The sequence below is a fragment of the Hyla sarda genome, chromosome 8 (assembly GCF_029499605.1).
Source record: "Hyla sarda isolate aHylSar1 chromosome 8, aHylSar1.hap1, whole genome shotgun sequence".
Taxonomy (NCBI): Eukaryota; Metazoa; Chordata; class Amphibia; order Anura; family Hylidae; genus Hyla; species Hyla sarda.
Window position 1 is genome coordinate 222,242,916 of NC_079196.1, and position 21,258 is coordinate 222,264,173.

At 42.3% G+C, this 21,258-nt stretch overlaps 2 protein-coding genes across 3 annotated transcripts in view; one reads left to right on the plus strand and one right to left on the minus strand.

Moving 5' to 3' along the window:
• Positions 1-21,258, minus strand: part of CCDC78 (coiled-coil domain containing 78) — a 70,610-nt gene that overhangs the window by 36,607 nt on the left and 12,745 nt on the right. The window lies entirely within an intron of this gene.
• IGFALS (insulin like growth factor binding protein acid labile subunit) lies at positions 2,859-11,636 on the plus strand. 2 transcript variants are annotated; one of them, XR_008847328.1, is made up of 2 exons: positions 2,859-2,982; positions 9,339-9,475. XR_008847328.1 is itself a non-coding variant. In XM_056536806.1 (2 exons), exons 1-2 carry the CDS (start codon positions 8,116-8,118, stop codon positions 11,153-11,155), a joined length of 1,836 nt encoding a protein of 611 aa, XP_056392781.1. In that variant the 5' UTR covers positions 8,060-8,115; the 3' UTR covers positions 11,156-11,636. The 2 variants fall into 2 exon arrangements, 1 of the variants encoding a protein (XP_056392781.1); XM_056536806.1 differs by lacking the exon at positions 2,859-2,982 and adding an exon at positions 8,060-8,134 and having other exon boundaries at positions 9,339-11,636.

Here is a 21,258-nt window from a genome sequence, read left to right on the forward strand (position 1 = left end):
AGCTCTTGTAGCAGTCTGTCTCCCTCTCTATAAAGCAGCTTTTGTAGCAGGCTGTCTCCCTCTCTATAAAGCAGCTTTTGTAGCAGGCTGTCTCCCTCTCTATAAAGCAGCTTTTGTAGCAGTCTGTCTCCCTCTCTATAAAGCAGCTTTTGTAGCAGTCTGTCCCCCTCTCTATAAAGCAGCTTTTGTAGCAGTCTGTCTCCCTCTCTATAAAGCAGCTCTTGTAGCAGTCTGTCTCCCTCTCTATAAAGCAGCTCTTGTAGCAGTCTTTCCCCCTCTCTATAAAGCAGCTTTTGTAGAAGGCTGTCTCCCTCTCTATAAAGCAGCTCTTGTAGCAGTCTGTCTCCCTCTCTATAAAGCAGCTTTTGTAGCAGGCTGTCTCCCTCTCTATAAAGCAGCTTTTGTAGCAGGCTGTCTCCCTCTCTATAAAGCAGTTTTTGTAGCAGTCTGTCTCCCTCTCTATAAAGCAGCTTTTGTAGCAGTCTGTCTCCCTCTCTATAAAGCAGCTTTTGTAGCAGTCTGTCCCCCTCTCTATAAAGCAGCTCTTGTAGCAGGCTGTCTCCCTCTCTATAAAGCAGCTTTTGTAGCAGGCTGTCTCCCTCTCTATAAAGCAGCTTTTGTAGCAGTCTGTCTCCCTCTCTATAAAGCAGCTTTTGTAGCAGTCTGTCTCCCTCTCTATAAAGCAGCTTTTGTAGCAGTCTGTCCCCCTCTCTATAAAGCAGCTCTTGTAGCAGGCTGTCTCCCTCTCTATAAAGCAGCTTTTGTAGCAGTCTGTCCCCCTATCTATAAAGCAGCTTTTGTAGCAGTCTGTCCCCCTCTCTATAAAGCAGCTCTTGTAGCAGTCTGTCTCCCTCTCTATAAAGCAGCTCTTGTAGCAGTCTGTTTCCCTCTCTATAAAGCAGCTTTTTTTTAGCAGGCTGTCTCCCTCTCCATAAAGCAGCTCTTGTAGCAGGCTGTCTCTCTCTCTCTCTCTTTATAAAGCAGCTCTTGTAGCAGTCTGTCTCCCTCTCTATAAAGCAGCTCTTGTAGCAGTCTGTCTCCCTCTCTATAAAGCAGCTCTTGTAGCAGTCTGTCTCCCTATCTATAAAGCAGATTTTGTAGCAGTCTGTCTCCCTCTCTATAAAGCAGCTTTTTTTAGCAGGCTGTCTCTCTCTCTCTATAAAGCAGCTCTTGTAGCAGTCTGTCTCCCTATCTATAAAGCAGCTCTTGTAGCAGTCTGTCTCCACCTCTATAAAGCAGCTCTTGTAGCAGGCTGTCTCCACCTCTATAAAGCAGCTTTTGTAGCAGGCTGTCTCCCTCTCTATAAAGCAGATTTTGTAGCAGTCTGTCTCCCTCTCTATAAAGCAGCTTTTTTTTAGCAGGCTGTCTCTCTCTCTATAAAGCAGCTCTTGTAGCAGTCTGTCTCCCTATCTATAAAGCAGCTCTTGTAGCAGTCTGTCTCCACCTCTATAAAGCAGCTCTTGTAGCAGGCTGTCTCCACCTCTATAAAGCAGCTTTTGTAGCAGGCTGTCTCCCTCTCTATAAAGCAGATTTTGTAGCAGTCTGTCTCCCTCTCTATAAAGCAGCTTTTTTTAGCAGGCTGTCTCTCTCTCTCTATAAAGCAGCTCTTGTAGCAGTCTGTCTCCCTATCTATAAAGCAGCTCTTGTAGCAGTCTGTCTCCACCTCTATAAAGCAGCTCTTGTAGCAGGCTGTCTCCACCTCTATAAAGCAGCTTTTGTAGCAGGCTGTCTCCCTCTCTATAAAGCAGATTTTGTAGCAGTCTGTCTCCCTCTCTATAAAGCAGCTTTTTTTAGCAAGCTGTCTCTCTCTCTCTATAAAGCAGCTCTTGTAGCAGTCTGTCTCCCTATCTATAAAGCAGCTCTTGTAGCAGTCTGTCTCCACCTCTATAAAGCAGCTCTTGTAGCAGGCTGTCTCCACCTCTATAAAGCAGCTTTTGTAGCAGGCTGTCTCCCTCTCTATAAAGCAGCTTTTGTAGCAGGCTGCCTCTCTCTCTTTATAAAGAAGCTTTTGCAGCAGGCTGTCTCTCTCTCTTTATAAAGAAGCTTTTTTAGCAGGCTGTCTCCCTCTCTATAAAGAAGCTTTGTTAGCAGGCTGTCTCCCTCTCTATAAAGAAGCTTTGTTAGCAGGCTGTCTCCCTCTCTATAAAGCAGCTTTTTAAGCAGGCTGTCTCTCTCTCTCTATAAAGCAGCTCTTGTAGCAGTCTGTCTCCCTATCTATAAAGCAGATTTTGTAGCAGGCTGTCTCCCTCTCTATAAAGCAGCTTTTGTAGCAGGCTGTCTCCCTCTCTATAAAGCAGCTCTTGTAGCAGGCTGTCTCCACCTCTATAAAGCAGCTCTTGTAGCAGGCTGTCTCCACCTCTATAAAGCAGCTTTTGTAGCAGGCTGTCTCCCTCTCTATAAAGCAGCTTTTGTAGCAGGCTGTCTCTCTCTCTTTATAAAGAAGCTTTTGCAGCAGGCTGTCTCTCTCTCTTTATAAAGAAGCTTTTTTAGCAGGCTGTCTCCCTCTCTATAAAGAAGCTTTTTTAGCAGGCTGTCTCCCTCTCTATAAAGAAGCTTTTTTAGCAGGCTGTCTCCCTCTCTATAAAGCAGCTTTTTTAGCAGGCTGTCTCCCTCTCTATAAAGAAGCTTTGTTAGCAGGCTGTCTCCCTCTCTATAAAGCAGCTTTTTTAGCAGGCTGTCTCCCTCTCTATAAAGAAGCTTTTTTAGCAGGCTGTCTCCCTCTCTATAAAGCAGCTTTTTTAGCAGGCTGTCTCCCTCTCTATAAAGCAGCTTTTTTAGCAGGCTGTCTCCCTCTCTATAAAGCAGCTTTTTTAGCAGGCTGTCTCCCTCTCTATAAAGAAGCTTTGTTAGCAGGCTGTCTCCCTCTAAGTCTGAACTGCTGCACTGCACATACCAGTGTTCCCAGTGACTACTCTGTGTCTTGAGACCATTCACAGCCTGGTCATGTGACCACAGGTCCTTTAACAGCGCCTGTCTACACCTGTAAGTAAAAGGGTTACTGCTGGTATTAATATATTGGCTCCTGACGACCCCCTTCCTCTCTCTCTGTTATCAGGGCGCTAGGATAAGACGTTCTGCAGAGACATTATGCGGCACCGCCCAGGTTTCATGTTCACATACAAATCAGTTCTCTCTATCCATAGTAGGTAGGTGGCCCCTGTTCCCTGAACGTGTTTTCAATATGGTAAAAGTCTTTGGCCACTCACCCTGCCAGCATGCCCACAGTGATGCATACAATCCTTCACTGTGCTGACAGTATTTTCCGTCATGAATCCATACGCCTATATTACTGATGATAAGTATGTGGTGAGGGGGTCAGGCTGTATAGTCATTGGTGGCTGAGGATTCTGCTGTAGGAATAGTGTCACATGCAGAGCCAAACCACAAGAGAACCCTACAGGCTGTATTATAAGTTGATGGTGGGCACCAGTCATTGGCACCAGTCATTGGCACCAGTCATTGACAGCAGATCCGCCAGGGCTGGACAGATGCCAAGATGCAAGTATGAAGCAATGTGAAGAGAGACTTTGTTGGCCTTGGTAATGTGTGATCTGTATGATGTCACCAGTCATCTATTGCATCATGTGTGATGTCACCAGTCATCTATTGCATCATGTGTGATGTCACCAGTCATCTATTGCATCATGTGTGATGTCACCAGTCATCTATTGCATCATGTGTGATGTCACCAATTATCGATTGCATCATGTGTGATGTCACCAATCATCTGTTGCATCATGTGTGATGTCACCAATTATCTATTGCATCATGTGTGATGTCACCAATCATCTGTTGCATCATGTGTGATGTCACCAATCATCTGTTGCATCATGTGTGATGTCACCAATCATCTGTTGCATCATGTGTGATGTCACCAATCATCTGTTGCATCATGTGTGATGTCACCAATTATCTATTGCATCATGTGTGATGTCACCAATCATCTGTTGCATCATGTGTGATGTCACCAGTCATCTATTGCATCATGTGTGATGTCACCAATCATCTTTTGCATCATGTGTGTTGTCACTAATTATCTATTGCATCATGTGTGATGTCACCAATTATCTATTGCATCATGTGTGATGTCACCAGTCATCTATTGCATCATTACTATAGCTGCTGTGATTTACCTAATGTACAGAATTTTTTTTTAAGAATAAACTTTGTATACCAATCTCCTAGCTTTACAAAACTTCCTTATTAAACTGCAACATGTTATTATTCTTACCATTATTATCATTATTATTATTTTTAGTATTATCATTATTATCAGTATCATTATTATGATTATTATTATTATCATTATTATTATTATTATTACAGGACGGGGCCGGCGGTGATTATTATTATTATTATTATCATTATTATTATTATTATCAGTATCATTATCATGATTATTATCAGTATCATTATTATTATCAGTATCATTATTATGATTATTATTATTATCATTATTATTATTATCAGTATCATTATTATGATTATTATTATTACCATTATTATCATCATCATCAATATTATTATTATCAGTATCATTTTTATGATTATGATTATTATTATCATTATTATTATCAGTATCATTATTATGATTATTATTATTACCATTATTATTATCATCATCAATATTATTATTATTATCAGTATCATTTTTATCAGTATCATTATCATTGTTATAATTTTCATTATTATCATTATTATTATTATCATCTTTATCATTATCATCATCATCATTATTATTATTATCACCATCATTATCAATATTATTATTATCATTATTATCAGTATCATTATTATAATTATCTTTTATTACTAATTATTATATTTTATTATTATCATTATTATTATTATTATCATCATCACAATTATTATTATCTTTATCATTATTATTATCATTATTATTGTTTTTACTCATTAATGATCCAGTAAAAAAAAAAAAAAACTAAAATATTTAAGATATTTACTTTAAATAAGAACTCAGTGTCAGCACGTTCAGCAGGGACTGGTGTCCCTTTCCTCGAAATCAATGTTCTCCTGTATATTGGACAGCATGTCCTTGCTTGTATACATACAGTAGGTCTATAGGTCGCCCTCCCTGGAACATTCTGTTCCATAAAAATCATAGAAGTGTCGCTGCCCCCTCTTTATCTGACCCCAACCCTGATCTGTAAACACCGCGCTCGAGCCCAAGCCGCCAATAATTCCCAGCATCAGTTATCTGTGTCCTGTGTATCCGTTATAGACCTTCACATCATTCAGCCGACATTATACTCCAGTCACATCCAAAGCTGCATTCACATTACTTTCTGGATATCTGTAGTTGGTGCCAATCTGCATTCTGTTACCAAGGACGACCCTAAGAGTTGTGCGTGCAGCTTTGGATGTGACTGGAGTATAAGGGTATGTTCACACTACGGATTGTGAACGGAATCTCCGCTTGCAGAATTCCGCGAGCGGAGATTCCATTCTGGGGCCCGCCGCCGAAATACTTCGACAGTAGGACCGCGCGGCACTGCGCCGTCACCATTGACGGCTATGCAGTGTTCGCTGACTTCCGCGCAAAGAATGAACATGTTCTTTCTTTGCGCGGAACTATTTCAGCGGTGGAATTGTCCGCCGCGGAAATTCCGCAGTGTGAACGGGTCTCACGGAAGACCTATTCACACAGATGGTAATGTTCACAGCATGTAATTCCGATCGTGGAATTCCGCGGGAAACATATGCTGCTCTGGACAGTTCCTAAAATGGACAGAGATGTCAGCAGAGAGCACTATGGTCATGATGTCAGCAGAGAGCGGTTTGTTCCAAAAAGAAAAGAATTTCCTCTTTAGTATTCAGCAGCTAATAAGTACTGGAAGGATTAAGATTTTTTAATAGAAGTAATTTACAAATATGTTTAACTTTCTGGCACCAGTTGATTTAAAAAAAGAAAAAAAATTTCCACCAGAGTACCCCTTTAAGGCAATGTTTCCCAACCAGAATGCCTTCAGCTGTTGCAAAACTACAACTCCCAGCATGCCCGGACAGCCGTTGGCTGGAGGCACCCTGGTTGTCATGTTAACCCTTTGTTATGCTGGGTGATTTTATACAGCGGTGCGTTAGTAGGTGTGTCCTCACCATACACCCGACCTCCAGATACCTGACTATGTGATGTCCGGTGTGTATTGTGACGAGCAGCCAGCCGAGCTCAGAGCAATGACCGCGGGGCTATCGGAGGACACAGAATTCACCGAGACGCGGTCCAAATTACAGGCAAATCAAACAGACTTTGGTCAATTGAAAAAAAAATTCAGCATGTACATTTCTGGGGTTAAGGACGTGTCCGCGAGAAATGACCTGAAGGACAGGACTCGTCTGTGCCCACCCGAGTCACAGGAGTCATTCCCCCAACTCTGTATCTAAACCGTCTTGACCCTGTCATCTGTGTGATATGGTTTCCGACCACGGTATATAAGCCTGTTATGTGGGATACAGTTTAATAAGCTGCTTTATTTAAAGTGGGTGTTAAGGGTTAAAGATAAGGGCATGGCTGTATATGGCTCTTGATCCTGAATCCGTACATACCTCACATTAGATAATTGACCCCTCCAGTGCTGGGATATTAGAGTTTAAATACATATGCAAATTAGGCTTTGGAGCCCACTGGGTGTTCCCCTTGGCCTCTAGAGTCCAGCATTTTCCCGCCCCTTTACCAGTTAGTCACTCTCCTCTGGTGCCTCCTCTACCCCTCTGCTTGACAGCCACCGAAATCCCCTCCTCTGCCTCCTAATCTAAAGGCCGAAGGGAACGCCCACTGGGCTCCAAAACCTAATTTGCATATCTGTTTCTACTCTGATATCTCAGCACTGGATAAGTCAATTACCTTATGATAGGTACCGTATGTATGAATTCAGGGTCAGAAGCCCTATACAACCATGCCCTTACTTTATACCGTACTTTATGCCTATCATGTATGACACTGTCTGGTGAGCAATGTATCTAAGCCTATTGTGTATGCTTCTGTCTGCTGGACCAGTGTATCTAAGTCAATAATATGTGATTATCTGAGCTACTGTATCTAATCCTTTCATACATGATATTGTCTGCTGAGCTGGTGTGCCTAGTTCTATCATGTGTGATACTGAGTTTTTGTATCTAATCCTATCATGTGGCACTGGTGAGCCGTGTATCTAAGCATATATTGTATATCTCTGCTGGATTAATGTATCTAAGCCTATCATATGTGATACTGTCAGCTGAGCTGCTGTATCTAATCATATCATGCATGATCATGCCTGTTGAGCCACTGTATCTAGGCCTATCATATGTGATTATCTGAGCTACTGTATCTAATTCTATCTTGTGTGATACTCTCTGCTGACATTTGTTGACCCCATCACATATGACTGTATAGGACTATATACAGCGCCTCCTGCTGGCTGACCTCCCCTATACCATCGTATACCGTTGTTGTTTGGCGCGGTGTGATCTGATAATGACTGTAATTACTGGCAGCGGCTTCTTATCATGGGTCTTGTTTGCAAACAAAGTCCTGTCCCTGTTGGCAGCGCTCCTGTGTACCTACCCCCAGTATTATTTATCACAGTATTATCTCCCCCTCTCCTATATGTGCCCCTGATGGCAGATGTATAATACACATAACAAACACTCTGTAAGTTTCTACATGGAAACTGTCAGCAAGCAGGATCGCTGCAGTGGGTAACAAGGGGTTAATTAAGGAGTCAGGACCACAGTCCATTCATAGTAGGACATCATTATACACATGACAAGATATGGCTCCATAAACAGCAGCTTGCTGACAGTTTCCTGGTCTTCTTTATTCTGGATTTATTATTGGGTAACGTCTCTCCCCATATTTTCCAGGGAGTGAATAGGTTAATGCTGCCGAGTCTTTCCAGGACACGTCCCTTTAATTCCCCAGTCTGTGACATCATGAGCTACGAATAGGCAGCCACCTAGTAACCAACGTGTTAACCTGGCACTCCTGGCACTGAAAGGGTTAATGAGGCGAGCGCTTTCCAGGACCCAGCCTATTTGAAGCTGGCCAGGAGCGCTCGCTCAGTGCTAGGAGTGACCCAGGAGCTGCAGTGTCCACTCTGCTATGTGACAGTCAGTATGGGACCTAGAGGTGCAGGTAGGTGACCCTCAGAACTCCTATTATTATGGATACGCTCTATTACCTGTGTCCGAGGGCTGCGGCTGGTATTGGGACAGCACCTGGAAAATTTAGGCAAATCAAGTAGGAGTCCGGTCAACATCATAGACCTCTCACTAACCTGGGGCTACTATAGGAGAACATACCCAGGTCTACCCGCTGATGATCTCCGTTCAGGGTGGGGCTCACTAGGTGCCCATTGTGGCCGCTGTTAACTCATTCATTGCTGGGAAGACACACTTTATACCGTATGTCCATGTTAAATGAGTTATATGGCGTATATTGGTTGTATCTAACTTTAGGCTCATAGTTGGAATTTATTGGGGGGGGGGGGGGGCGAAACTATGATAAGTTTAAAGTGTCACATTGGGGTACTGTAATATGGTTTAGTGTCCCTGGTCTATATGTGAAATTTGTGCTGGCAAGGATCCATTTCTAGTGTGGGCGCCGGCAACAGTGGTGAACCAGGGAAGCATTGGGCCAACCTGAGGATAGATCCTCCCATAGAAGCCACAAAAACTATGTTCACCCACTCCTTTAGCACGCCTTGCATGTCAGATTGAATTATTAGGCAACCTTGAAGGGTTAATAAAAACCCACATGCCCCCCCAATATTCCCCGCTGAAGGCTCACATGACATGCTGAGTCAGGAGCGAGCGGCCCGGTGCCAGCGGTTTTTGACGCCTTCCCAAAATTCAGGAGTGAATAGTGAATATTGTCCTATAATGTAATAGATACGTTCCATGCATTGACGGATATATATTTATCGCCAGCCCGTGAGATGCTGCCTTGTACCAAGCCGCCATATCTGTTCAGTTACGCAGAGGGACTGGTGTGGGGCTGTGACTGACAGAGGGGTTTGGAAAAGCTGGGTAACAGCCCATGGATGTTGCAAAGGCAGCTATGTTGGTTGAGACCCAGCTTTCCCAGGATGAGATGAGACTGAATAGGATATGAGAGGACCTTAAGCAAGGGACATTTTGGGGATTTGTATCCTTTGGGTGCTCATCATTATGTACATATCGGAATTGATTGGATAGAATTCTGTTGTCTCTATGTACGGATGTCCTGCAAAGCTTATGTTGACAGATGTCCTCCAATCTGAACAAGCAATCAGGCAGTGTAAAGCATGATGGATAGACAGCTTCATGTGTCATTCACTTTCCTGTTTTCTTTCCCACAGGGGTTGTAGCTGTGATCGTTCTCTGCAGTTTTGTGACAAGGAATTGCCTGGCCTCAGAGTCTCAACCTGCTGAAGGAAACACAACGCCATCGTCTCCGGAGACCAAATGTCCAACTTCTTGTCTCTGCAGCTACGACTACAATGAAGATTACAGCGTCTTCTGCAGCTCGCGGAACCTTTCCCGTATTCCGGATCTTCTGCCCACGAATGTTCGAGTCTTATGGCTGGATGGCAACAACTTCACAACCGTGCCCACCGAAGCTTTCAAAAACTTATCCCATCTGGACTTCCTTAACCTGCAGAGCAGTCACCTGCATAGTCTGGAGCCACACGCTCTCCATGGCCTCAGAGCTTTAGCCCATCTGCACTTAGAAAGAAACATGTTGAAGTTCTTAGCACCCAATACCTTCCTTCACACCCAGAACTTGGTCTCCCTGAGCCTCAACAACAATTTCTTCACAAAAATTGAAGATGGCTTATTTGCAGGTCTTTCAAACCTTTGGTATCTAAACTTGGGCTGGAACTCACTGGGGGCCCTGCCTGACACTGTCTTTCATGACCTACCTAACCTTAGAGAGCTAATTTTGGCCGGAAACCATTTGACCTATGTCCATTCTCCGCTATTTGTCAGCTTGGTGGAACTAAAGGAGCTGGATTTAAGTGGGAATATGTTACGGGGATTGAAAGCTCACATTTTCATCAAATTACACAAGCTTCAGAAGTTGTATTTGAACCATAACATCATCTCTACCATAGCTTCTAGAGCATTCTTTGGAATGAAGTCCCTCCGATGGTTGGATCTGTCACAAAATCGTCTGCCTGCCCTATCTGAAGACACCTTTGCCGGTCTACTAAGTCTCCATGTTCTTAGATTGTCCAACAATTCTCTCACCAGCCTAAGGCCGAGGGTCTTTAAGGATCTACAGTTTTTAGAGGAGCTCAATCTGAGTTACAACAAAATTAGGACTCTCGTTGAACGGGTGTTTGAAGGTCTTGGACAACTTGAGTTTTTGTCTTTAAATAACAACAACATTCAGGAGATCCGTCCAGGAGCATTCACAGGACTTTTCAACGTTGCAGTAATGAACCTCTCGTGGAACTGCCTCAAGACGCTTTATGAACATTCCTTCCGAGGACTTGGAAAGCTTCATAGCTTGCATGTGGAGAACAGTTGTATCAGTAGGATAAAGCCTCACATGTTCTCTGGCCTCTCAAATCTTAGGAGGCTCTTTCTCCAGCGAAATGACATTTCAGTCATTGATGACAATAGTTTCTCTGACCTTCAAGATCTACTGGAGCTCAACCTCAGGTTCAATAAGTTGACTCAGCTCTCAGCTAAATCCTTCACGGGACTTAAAGATCTCTCCTACCTTCTTCTGGCCAACAACCAACTGCAGACTCTTTCATCAGAGACCTTCAGTCCATTTCAGAGGCTACAATGGCTCGACCTTTCAGACAATCAGTTAAATGTTGTTGATACGGACATATTTCACACATTTTCACGTCTTCGATATCTCAGCCTACAAAGGAACCCATTGAAAACCATCTCAGTTAGTTCCTTGCTCACCACTTCTCCAATCCAACAGCTGTGGTTACATGGGAACCATTGGGATTGTGACTGTTCCCTAAAAGACCTAAGAGATTTCTGCCTAAGAAATGCCACCATTGTCCCCAGGGTGGTACAGTCTATGTCCGAAGGTTATGATACCAGTCCTCCTAGCTACATCTACAACAATATCACCTGTGCAAACCCTCCGCAGGTTATAGGACAGGACTTACGGGACTTGCACGATGAACACTTTTCTCAATGTCCTTGATAAAGTTGGGAGGGCGAAAAACTTGGGGTGATTTACCCCATTACACAATGTTACAGCGATCATACTCCTGTAGGACACCAGACTTGATAAGTTTTGAACATGTAAAATATAGTCAACCGCATACATTTTTTCCACTATGGGTGAAGCTTTGTTGTCACATGCCTGTGTCTAGGTGTAAGAACATATATGCCACTGCTATAACAGCCACACATTGCTAGAAGTAGAAACCATACGGAAGCAGTGTCATATTGCATTGCATGGCCATGATCGCAAAAATTCTTTCCTGAATCGATTTCTTGTGAGGTTGGGGCCACTTGTGGGGGAAAGGCAGCACAATCCTTACATTGTTACACAGTGATCTTTAGCCCAAGCCCTAGATGGATCTTACCAGTGGACTGATAAGCCAATATACATTGCATGCACGTGTATTTTATAATGGGCAGATCCATATACACATTAAACAAAGAACATTTTGATTGTCTTCCAGTTGTGGTGATGTTTTCTTCTTGGGTCTTTACATGTTGGCATCTTCATTAAAATATATATCTTTATAGCAGTGTAGGTGAAACATTTACTCCTGATGCCCTCTATATTCACCTGACAGATGGGACAGACTGTGAATATAGACTATGTGCCAAGTTTGTTGTCTTTTAAAATATCTGCCATAGATTGTTACAGAACAATACTTTACATACCCCTAAGTATGATATTAAGAATTATTTTATGATTTTGATGATAGAATCCTTATCACATAGAAAAGTGGCATAGGGTAGATCTGTGAAGGAGGCAGTGAAGGTGTATAAAGCTGCCCATACAAACTAGATGTGCAGATTGATCCCGAAAATTACGCCATCTAATGTGTATGTTGATCTCCTGGACTGTGAAGGATCGGGCATATCAAATTTCAACTGCCCAATCCTATTGTTCCCAAGGAGATAAGTCAGAAGAGTGACAGTAGCTTTCTTCCCGTTCAGAACACATGCACACTCAGGTGAGCCAAGCAAGCAGGTGTATCGGGGGATAAGGAAAGATAGCTGTCGGCCGTGGTAGCTGTTGGGTGGGGTATTGCAGCTCAGTTCCATTGAAGTGAATGGAGCCAAGATGTTATACTGCATTCACTTCCAAGCAGATACTGCAAGAGAGGGGGAGGCTTTGAGATAACTTTAAAAGCAAACAAAGTAGAGTTGTGGTTCACTCCCGCTTGCTCTCTTAAGGTAATAGACAGACCCTGATTTTTAAAATTCAAGGACTTTATAGTGACAGGGTCTGTTCCCCAGGACTTGCACATAGCAAATGTGGTGGCAATATTGAAAAAGAAGGGAAAAAGAGACCGTGGGAATTATAGGTCTGTTAGTTTAACCTCTGTTGTATGTAAACTGTTTGAGAGTTTTCTACAAACCTTTGGCTGTCCTGGCATGCTGGGAGTTGTAGTTTTGCAACAGCTGGAGGCACCCTGGTTGGGAAACACTGCCTTAGGGGGTTAAGTGTCTGACGCTTGTACTTATAGTCCAAATAGAACCCGACATCTTGTACAGAAGAATTCTATGCTAGTTTATGTTTCCCATTGTGATTCAGTAAAGCTTCTTGGAGAACCACAAGGCCCAGGAGTTCTCTTAGCATCCAATATTAGAAATGCTCCTCTCCAGACTTTTCCTGATCATCCATCTTTCTGACTGACTCAATTATATGTTATGTCTATGTCCAGTATGTGTCCTCTGTGTAATCATATGACTATGATTTCATCCAGACACTGCGCATCGCTTGCATCACACCTCACACGAATGATGTCATCACTGTTTAGGTGAAAACTACCACAAGAGGACCTAGTTTTAAATTAGAGGGGCAAAGATTTAAAAGTAATATCAGGAAGTATTACTTTACTGAGAGAGTAGTGGATGCATGGAATAGCCTTCCTGTAGAAGTGGTCACTGCAAATATAGTGAAGGAGTTTAAACATGCATGGGATAAGTATAAGGCTATCCTTCATATAAGATAGGGATAGGTATATCCTTGATATAAGATAGGGATAGGTATATCCTTGATATAAGATAGGGCCCGGGACTATTCATAGTATTCAGATTACTGGGCAGACAAGATGGGCCAAATGGTTCTTATCTGCCGACACATTCTATGTTTCTATACTGATAACGTTAGTAACACAATGTTGCTCTTCTGCATCCATAATTCGGTGAGACAGGGCCATCTCCAGCTCCAGATCAGACTGGAGACTGACAGTGACACTTGATCTTTCCATGTAAAGATCCCTCTTAAGGGTACGTTCCCACCTGACATATTTGCTGTGTATATTATTTCCCATTGAAGTCAATAGGTAGTAAAATACGCAGCAGCAAATACACAGCAAAATACGCCAGGTGGGAACGTACCCTAAGACACTTTAGTCTAGAACATTTATCTTTTCCCTGTGCAACAGGGTTTTTGGGGGTGTCCATCTATACCCTTGCGGTGCCTTATCTTTGTTACTTTTTTTCCGCTTGGCAGGCTGATCCTGAGCCTCCGCCACCTGGGCACTGGGGTACATATCTTTTAGCACAAAATCAGACATGTATATATGTCTCAGCCAGTCACAAGCACACCTGTTGGGTACCTTCAGTTGGTGCACAAGGTCCATACAAAGTCCTGTTTCACAGTGTTACTTGGAGTAGGCTAAAACTGTTGCAGGATAATAAACACCAATAATCCCAGGGGGTCACACCTGCTATCTCCACACAGGTCACCTTATTGGTAGAAATAAATGCTCTTTCATCTCATAGTCTTGCAGCTTTTATTTTTTGTCGTAATTCAGGATCTTGTTAATGTTTCTCAGTCTCTGCTTTTTTCAGGATTTTCAGATAAGTAACATGATATTCATGAATGTCTATATACATTCGATAAAAGGATCATTTAGACCAGAGGTTCCCAACCCATCCCTCAAGGCCCACAAATAGTCTAGTCCATTGTAGTAACTTATAAAAACTGAATGTTGGTTGGATCATGAGGACTGAGTTGGGGACCCCTGATTTAGACAAGCCAGTTATTGGGAGTAAACGGCTGCATAGATGGTCGCTGAATTTTCATTATTGTCGGGGTTTACACAGGGAGATGTTCTACCAACAAACAATGATTTATAAGCCTACACTATCGATGTGATCAGCAGATGAACAGGCTGATCGCTGTGCCTTTTACTCTGGACTATATTTCGGCCCTTAGACCAATATTCGCCCAATGTAAAGATCCTTAAAAGGGTTGTTCTGGCATTAAGACTTAGTCTCCAAACTGCAGCCCTCTAGATGTTGCAAAATTAAAACTTCCAGCATTCCCAGACATCTGTCTAAAGCAGTCAGACCCCCTGTGATCTCAATAAAGGGGTTCCGAGTCATCCTGTGGCCCTGTTGCTAGGGGATAAGTCTTAGTTATAATACGACACTTTAAGCTAAAAAAGAAAAAATGTATTAGCTCAATAATAGTGTGATGTAGCAACATGATGTTCATGATACGTGGAGGTTTTACCTTCAGAACATGATTTTATGGACAGTACATGGGTTGTCACACAAGGCGTATAGAAGGTCTTGGTCTTCTCATGACATTCCAAGAACAGCTCCACTATTACCTAGCTTCTTCTTCAGGGCCTGGTGTCCAAGATATTCTGCTCTGCAGTCAGGACAGGAATAACCTCCAGACCCGTCCTGTGTATCCAGCACCTGAACTATACACGAGCGGCAGAAGTTGTGTCCACATCTCAGGGATACAGGATCTGTATAGAGGCTCAGGCAGATGAAACAGTTCAGCTCGTCCTTCAGGTCACCAGACACCACTGTGCAAAATAATGTCTAGATCATATTAGTCAATGAGTCAGGGGTGTAGAAGTCACATGCATTCAGTGGCAATTCCAGCGTTCATATTATTTTTTTTTTTTTGGGGGGGGGGGGGCACATTAGGGGCCTGGACATAAGTAAGGGGCACAATTATAAAATGCACAGTGTAGCACAATCAGACAGAATACACTGATATAAGTGAATCACAGGTGACATCTCTACAGTCTTCATCTGGTTGAGACCACCAATAGACATCATTGGCTCCTCACTTTGTCAGCAGATCCTCATCCTCTATATGAAGACAATAATTAATATAACCCTGCCAAATACTGTACCCCCTGAATATAACCCTGACAGACACTGTGCCCCCTGAATATACTCCTGCCAGACACTCTACCCCTAAATATAACACTGCCACACACTGTACCCTTTGAATATAGCCCTGCCAAACACTGTGCCCTCTGAATATAATTCTAAAAGACATCGTGCCCGTGAATATAATCCTACCAGACAGTGTACCCCAGAATATAACCCTGCCAGACACTGTGCCCCTGAATATAATCCTAGAACAAAAAGGTGGAAGTACTCAATCTATCGAGAGGCGTCCGAGAAATTAGCCAGAAGGTGGTATCCTCTGACCACAGTAGTATATAAAATAAAAAGTAGAGAATTTGGCTGGTTGTCAAGGACTCTAAATCAGCAGTGAGAGAGAAACTGTATCTGATCTAGAAATGTGGCAGTGGAAAAAAGTAAGCTGAGAATGTGGATGTAGTCAATAAAGAGAATGAGGATACAGTGTTATAGATGTATCAGGGTAAAGAGTGTGGTGGGTGGTAATAATAGGATAGGTTTGTCACTTATATAGGGGAATGGTTAAGAGTGTGGTAGTACAATATGTTGCAGAGTGGATCAACTGTTATATTGTTTAGTGTCCCAGAATAAATATGGATACAATGTTTTGAATGTATCAAGAAGAAAGTATGTGGTGAGTGATTGTAGCAGTATGAGCTCGTCAGTTATAGGGGAGAATGGTTATCGGTGTGGTAGTATGATATGATGCAAAGTGATCTGTTACAGTGTTTAATGATGCAAAATAAATGGTCTAAAATCCTATGTATAACACTATTTTAAAGGGGTACAGTGGTGAAAAACTTATCCCCTATCCTAAGGATAGGGGATAAGTTTGAGATCGCGGGGGGTCCGACCGCTGGGGCCCCCTGCGATCTCTCTGTACGGGGCCCCGGCTCTCCGCCGAGATAGCGGGTGTCGACCCCCGCACGAGGCGGCGGCCGACACGCCCCCTCAATACATCTCAATGGCAGAGCCGGAGATTGCTGAAGGCAGCGCTTCGGCTCTGCCATAGAGTTGTATTGAGGGGGCGTGTCGGCCGCCGCCTCGTGCGGAGGTTGACACAACCCCCTTCCCGCAGGCTGTCGGGGCTCCGTACAGGAGATCGCAGGGGGCCCCAGCGGTCGGACCCCCCGAGATCTGCAACTTATCCCCTATTCTTAGGATAGGGGATAAGTTGCTCACCACTGAGTCACCACTGGACTACTCCTTTAATTGATATAAATTAAAACATAAGTACAACAGTTTATTCAAATAGGAGTGCTGGATCCTAGCACTCCCCTATATTCTGCTGGTACCAAGGGAAATGTATAAAAGTATATAAAATGTACTTAATAAATAAAAATATAAATAAATAATAGCACATTAGACTGATACAGTGAGTGGGGGCGCCTGCAGTGCACTTGCAGGTGCTGGAGACTCACAGTTGTGAGCCCACTCTTGATGATACAAAGTTAGAATAGATGCAGAGGGCACCGGATTTGCCGCTGATGGTCTGTATATAGTTAAAAGATCTTCGGCTACAAAGTCTTAGACTAATGAATTATTGTTGTATTCTTTAGAAGACAGCTCGGCGGCCGTGTAACCCGGAACACCGCGGCAGCTGTCCTGGGGTGAAGGAACAGCACGGCGGCTGTGACGAGATGCAAGGCACGGCGGCCGTTAAGAACAACAGAGTCCCGCTGGTACAGTGTACCTCTTACCCGGTGGTGGAGGATATGGCAGTCCTCTCCCTCGGCAGTAGTGGATTCCTCTACGGTGGAGGATATGGCAGCCCTCTTCCTAGGTGGTAGGTGAATCCTTTTCAGTGTCCGGGTCTGCTTTGCAGCGGTCCGGTCACGTTGGTAGTACTTAGCCAGGGATCGGATATGGCGGCCTTCGGGATGTGGTGCGTACTGGAGTTGTGTGCGGTGGTACAGCGGTGATGGTCTCCGGTGCTGGTCCAGAGATGGTTGGCGTTGGTTCCGGAGATTAATATGATACTTATAGGTGTACAGTTCAGTCTGATTAAGTGTGGATTTCGATCATAATAAACTTATGGAGGTATGGATCAGTTGGGTGGAATTTATACAGTGATTTAATAAACAGATGTTCTTTTAAATGTATATTTATTTATAGTGTGAATCTTTGTGTGAGTGTGTGTGTTGGGAGAAATTTTGGTACCTATATATATATATATATATATATATATATATATATATGTACATAAATATAAAACGTGTGTCGTAAATAATGGATATATAGACCATGTGATATTAATGTAAAAGTGGAATATAAAATTATAAAAATCTAAACGTATGGAAATCCAAAACTGTAAATGTGTGAAAAACTGTACAAAACTAACTGTACAAGGCTAATTTCTCGGACGCCTCTCGATAGATTGAGTACTTCCACCTTTTTGTTCTATCTATTTATTCATCCTCAGGAAAGTACTTTCTATCTCCACTCTACCCATACCATTGCTACTCTCTCCTCTTATTCCCATCTTTTTACTTTATTCTATATAATATCACTATGAACATTTGGGATTGTATGAAACAAAAAGAAAACACTATTAAAGATTTCCAGTTTAATGAAACATCAGCACCAGAGATCACCAACCCAAATGAGAAACAATGTTCTACACAGGAGAATCTGCCCCAACTATTCAGAAAACTAGAGAACCTACTTAGAAAGACACTCAAACACCAATGGGAGATAAAATCACTCACCCATTATTTGGAACTAAATATCATACCAAAAGGCTTGACAATTTATAAACAACTAGCAAAAGATATATATGATGAGGCTAGATTAGAACTCATCATCAAAAGAAGGAAACAACTAGTAGAGGGATTACAGCAGGAACTAGTCATTCTGAAAAAAGAGTTGGATAAATTTGAGAAAAATGAGGAATATTGCCAATATCAATCGACCATCATCTATTCACTTAACAAGCTAGAACAGGAGATAATAAATAAAAAAATCTGGCAAAATCATGCGGAGACATGGGAACAACCATATAACCCAAAACATTACCAGAGAATCATACATTCCAGAACGGACAACCTATAATACAAGGGAACATATCCAACCAAATTTTCACCATGGACTCCCTACCCACAATAGGTATGCACCATTGCTACAAATCCCCCAGTCACAAAACATAGCCATTGTTTAGGCGAAGGCACCCATTATAGAAACCATCCACCAAACTCATACCAGTTGCAGCAACAACACAAACACGGACAAAAGAAGTACTTTTTTTTTTTAGCTCTATTCATCTCCAGTTCCCAGCCATTTATTCCCTGGTTTATTTCCTGTTCTTATATTTTTATCCTATTTATATTATCATTTATCATGTAATTTTTTTTAAATATATATATATATATATTTTATTTATTTATTTTGTATTTTTTTTATAATTTTTTTATTTTTTTTAATTTATATATTTTTTATTTATTTATTTATTTATTTTTATTATTAATCTCTCAATCCAATATTTCCATATCTTGTACAGTTTTTCACACATTTACAGTTTTCGATTTCCATACGTTTAGATTTTTATAATTTTATATTCCACTTTTACATTAATATCACATGGTCTATATATCTTCATTATTTACAATACACGTTTTATATTTATGTACATATACATATATATATATATATATATATATACACATATATATATATATATATATATATATATATATATATATACACACACACATATCTATGTACCAAAATTTCTCCCAACACACACACTCACACAAAGATTCACACTATAAATAAATATACATTTTAAAGAACATCTGTTTATTAAATCACTGTATAAATTCCACCCAACTGGTCCATACCTCCATAAGTTTATTATGATCGAAATCCACACTTAAATACTATGTCCATATATTGACAATCCATCCATTACCACCACCCATTCCGGGTTTTGCCCCCATTATCCTACATTCATCCATGTCCCAAGGTTCCTAACCTGGTGTTATACCCTACCTGTTGTTGCCGCCAATTTCTCAGGCATTTAAGACCTGTAAAGTTGGTGGGACAGTTAGATGACTGAGGAAGGTCCCAGGCGAACCGAAACGCGTTTGTTCCATTGTGTAGCAGATAATCAGACTGAACTGTACCCCTATAAGTATCATATTAATCTCCGGAACCAAGCCGACCATCTCTGGACCAGCACCGGAGACCATCACCGCTGTACCACCGCACACAACTCCAGTACGCACCACATCCCGAAGGCCGCCATACCCGATCCCTGGCTAAGTACTACCAACGTGACCGGACCGCTGCAAAGCAGACCCGGACACTGAAAAGGATTCACCTACCACCTAGGAAGAGGGCTGCCATACCCTCCACCGTAGAGGAATCCACTACTGCCGTGGGAAAGGACTGCCATATCCTCCACCACCGGGTAAGAGGTACACTGTACCAGCGGGACTCTGTTGTTCTTAACGGCCGCCGTGCCTTGCATCTCGTCACAGCCGCCGTGCTGTTCCTTCACCCCCGGACAGCCGCCGCGCTGTTCCGGGTTACACGGCCGCCGAGCCGTCTTCTAAAGAATACAACAATAATTCATTAGTCTAAGACTTCGTAGCCGAAGATCTATTAACTATATACAGACCATTAGCGGCAAATCCGGTGCCCTCTGCATCTATTCTAACTTTGTATCATCAAGAGTGGGCTCACAACTGTGAGTCTCCAGCACCTGCAAGTGCACTGCAGGCGCCCCCACTCACTGTATCAGTCTAATCTGCTATTATTTATTTATATCTTTATTTCTATTTTTATTTATTAAGTAAATTTTATATACTTTTATACATTTCCCTTGGTAGCAGCAGAATATAGGGGAGTGCTAGGATCCAGCACTCCTATTTGAATAAACTGTTGTACTTATGTTTTAATTTATACCAATTAAAATAGTGTTATACCTTGGACATAGGATTTTAGACCATTTATTTTGCATCATTAAACACTGTAACAGATCACTTTGCATCATATACTACCGCACTGATAACCATTCTCCCCTATAACTGACAAGCTCATACTGCTACAATCACTCACCACATACTTTCTTCTCGATACATTCAAAACATTGTATCCATATTTATTTTGCAACACTAAACAATATAACAGTTGATCCACTCTGCAACATATTGTACTACCACACTCTTAACCATTCCCCTATATAAGTGACAAACCTATCCTATTATTACCACCCACCACACTCTTTTCCCTGATACATCTATAACACTGTATCCTCATTCTCTTTATTGACTACATCCACATTCTCAGCTTACTTTTTTCCACTGCCACATTTCTAGATCAGATACAGTTTCTCTCTCACTGCTGATTTAGAGTCCTTGAGAACCAGCCAAATTCTCTACTGAATATAATCCTACCAGACATTATGCCCCCTTAATGTAACTCTGCCAGAAACGTTGTCATCTGAATATAACCTTGCCACACACTGCACCCTATGAATATATTGCCACACACTTTGCCCCTGAACACTACCCTGCTGCAAATTGTGCCCCTTGAATATAATACTTATAATGCCCACACGGGTGTGCACCGCTGTGCTGCTTACCGTTTTAGCTTCGGGCCAAACTTGGGAGTGGACTCTATGTGTTCCCTTGGTTTTCGCCCTTTATTCTGCTCTAGGATGCCACTTAACAGGACACCAATTCGCTGCCACAAGAGTGGTTCCAGTTAAGTGGCAGCAAGCCAGGCAGGCCAGAATGCGTCAGTGCCGAGCACCAGGGATACAGAAAGGTGGGGCGAGCTGACGCTATAGATAGTATTATCGCTGCAACAGAGTCTGCTAAAACAGAGCTGACTTGGTGTTACAGCTGAGCTGGAGCTGTAAAAACAGCAGAGCTAAGAAGCTCAGATGCAGCCAGGTGAAGCAAGCTTGATCAGCAGACAGAAACATGGTCGACAATC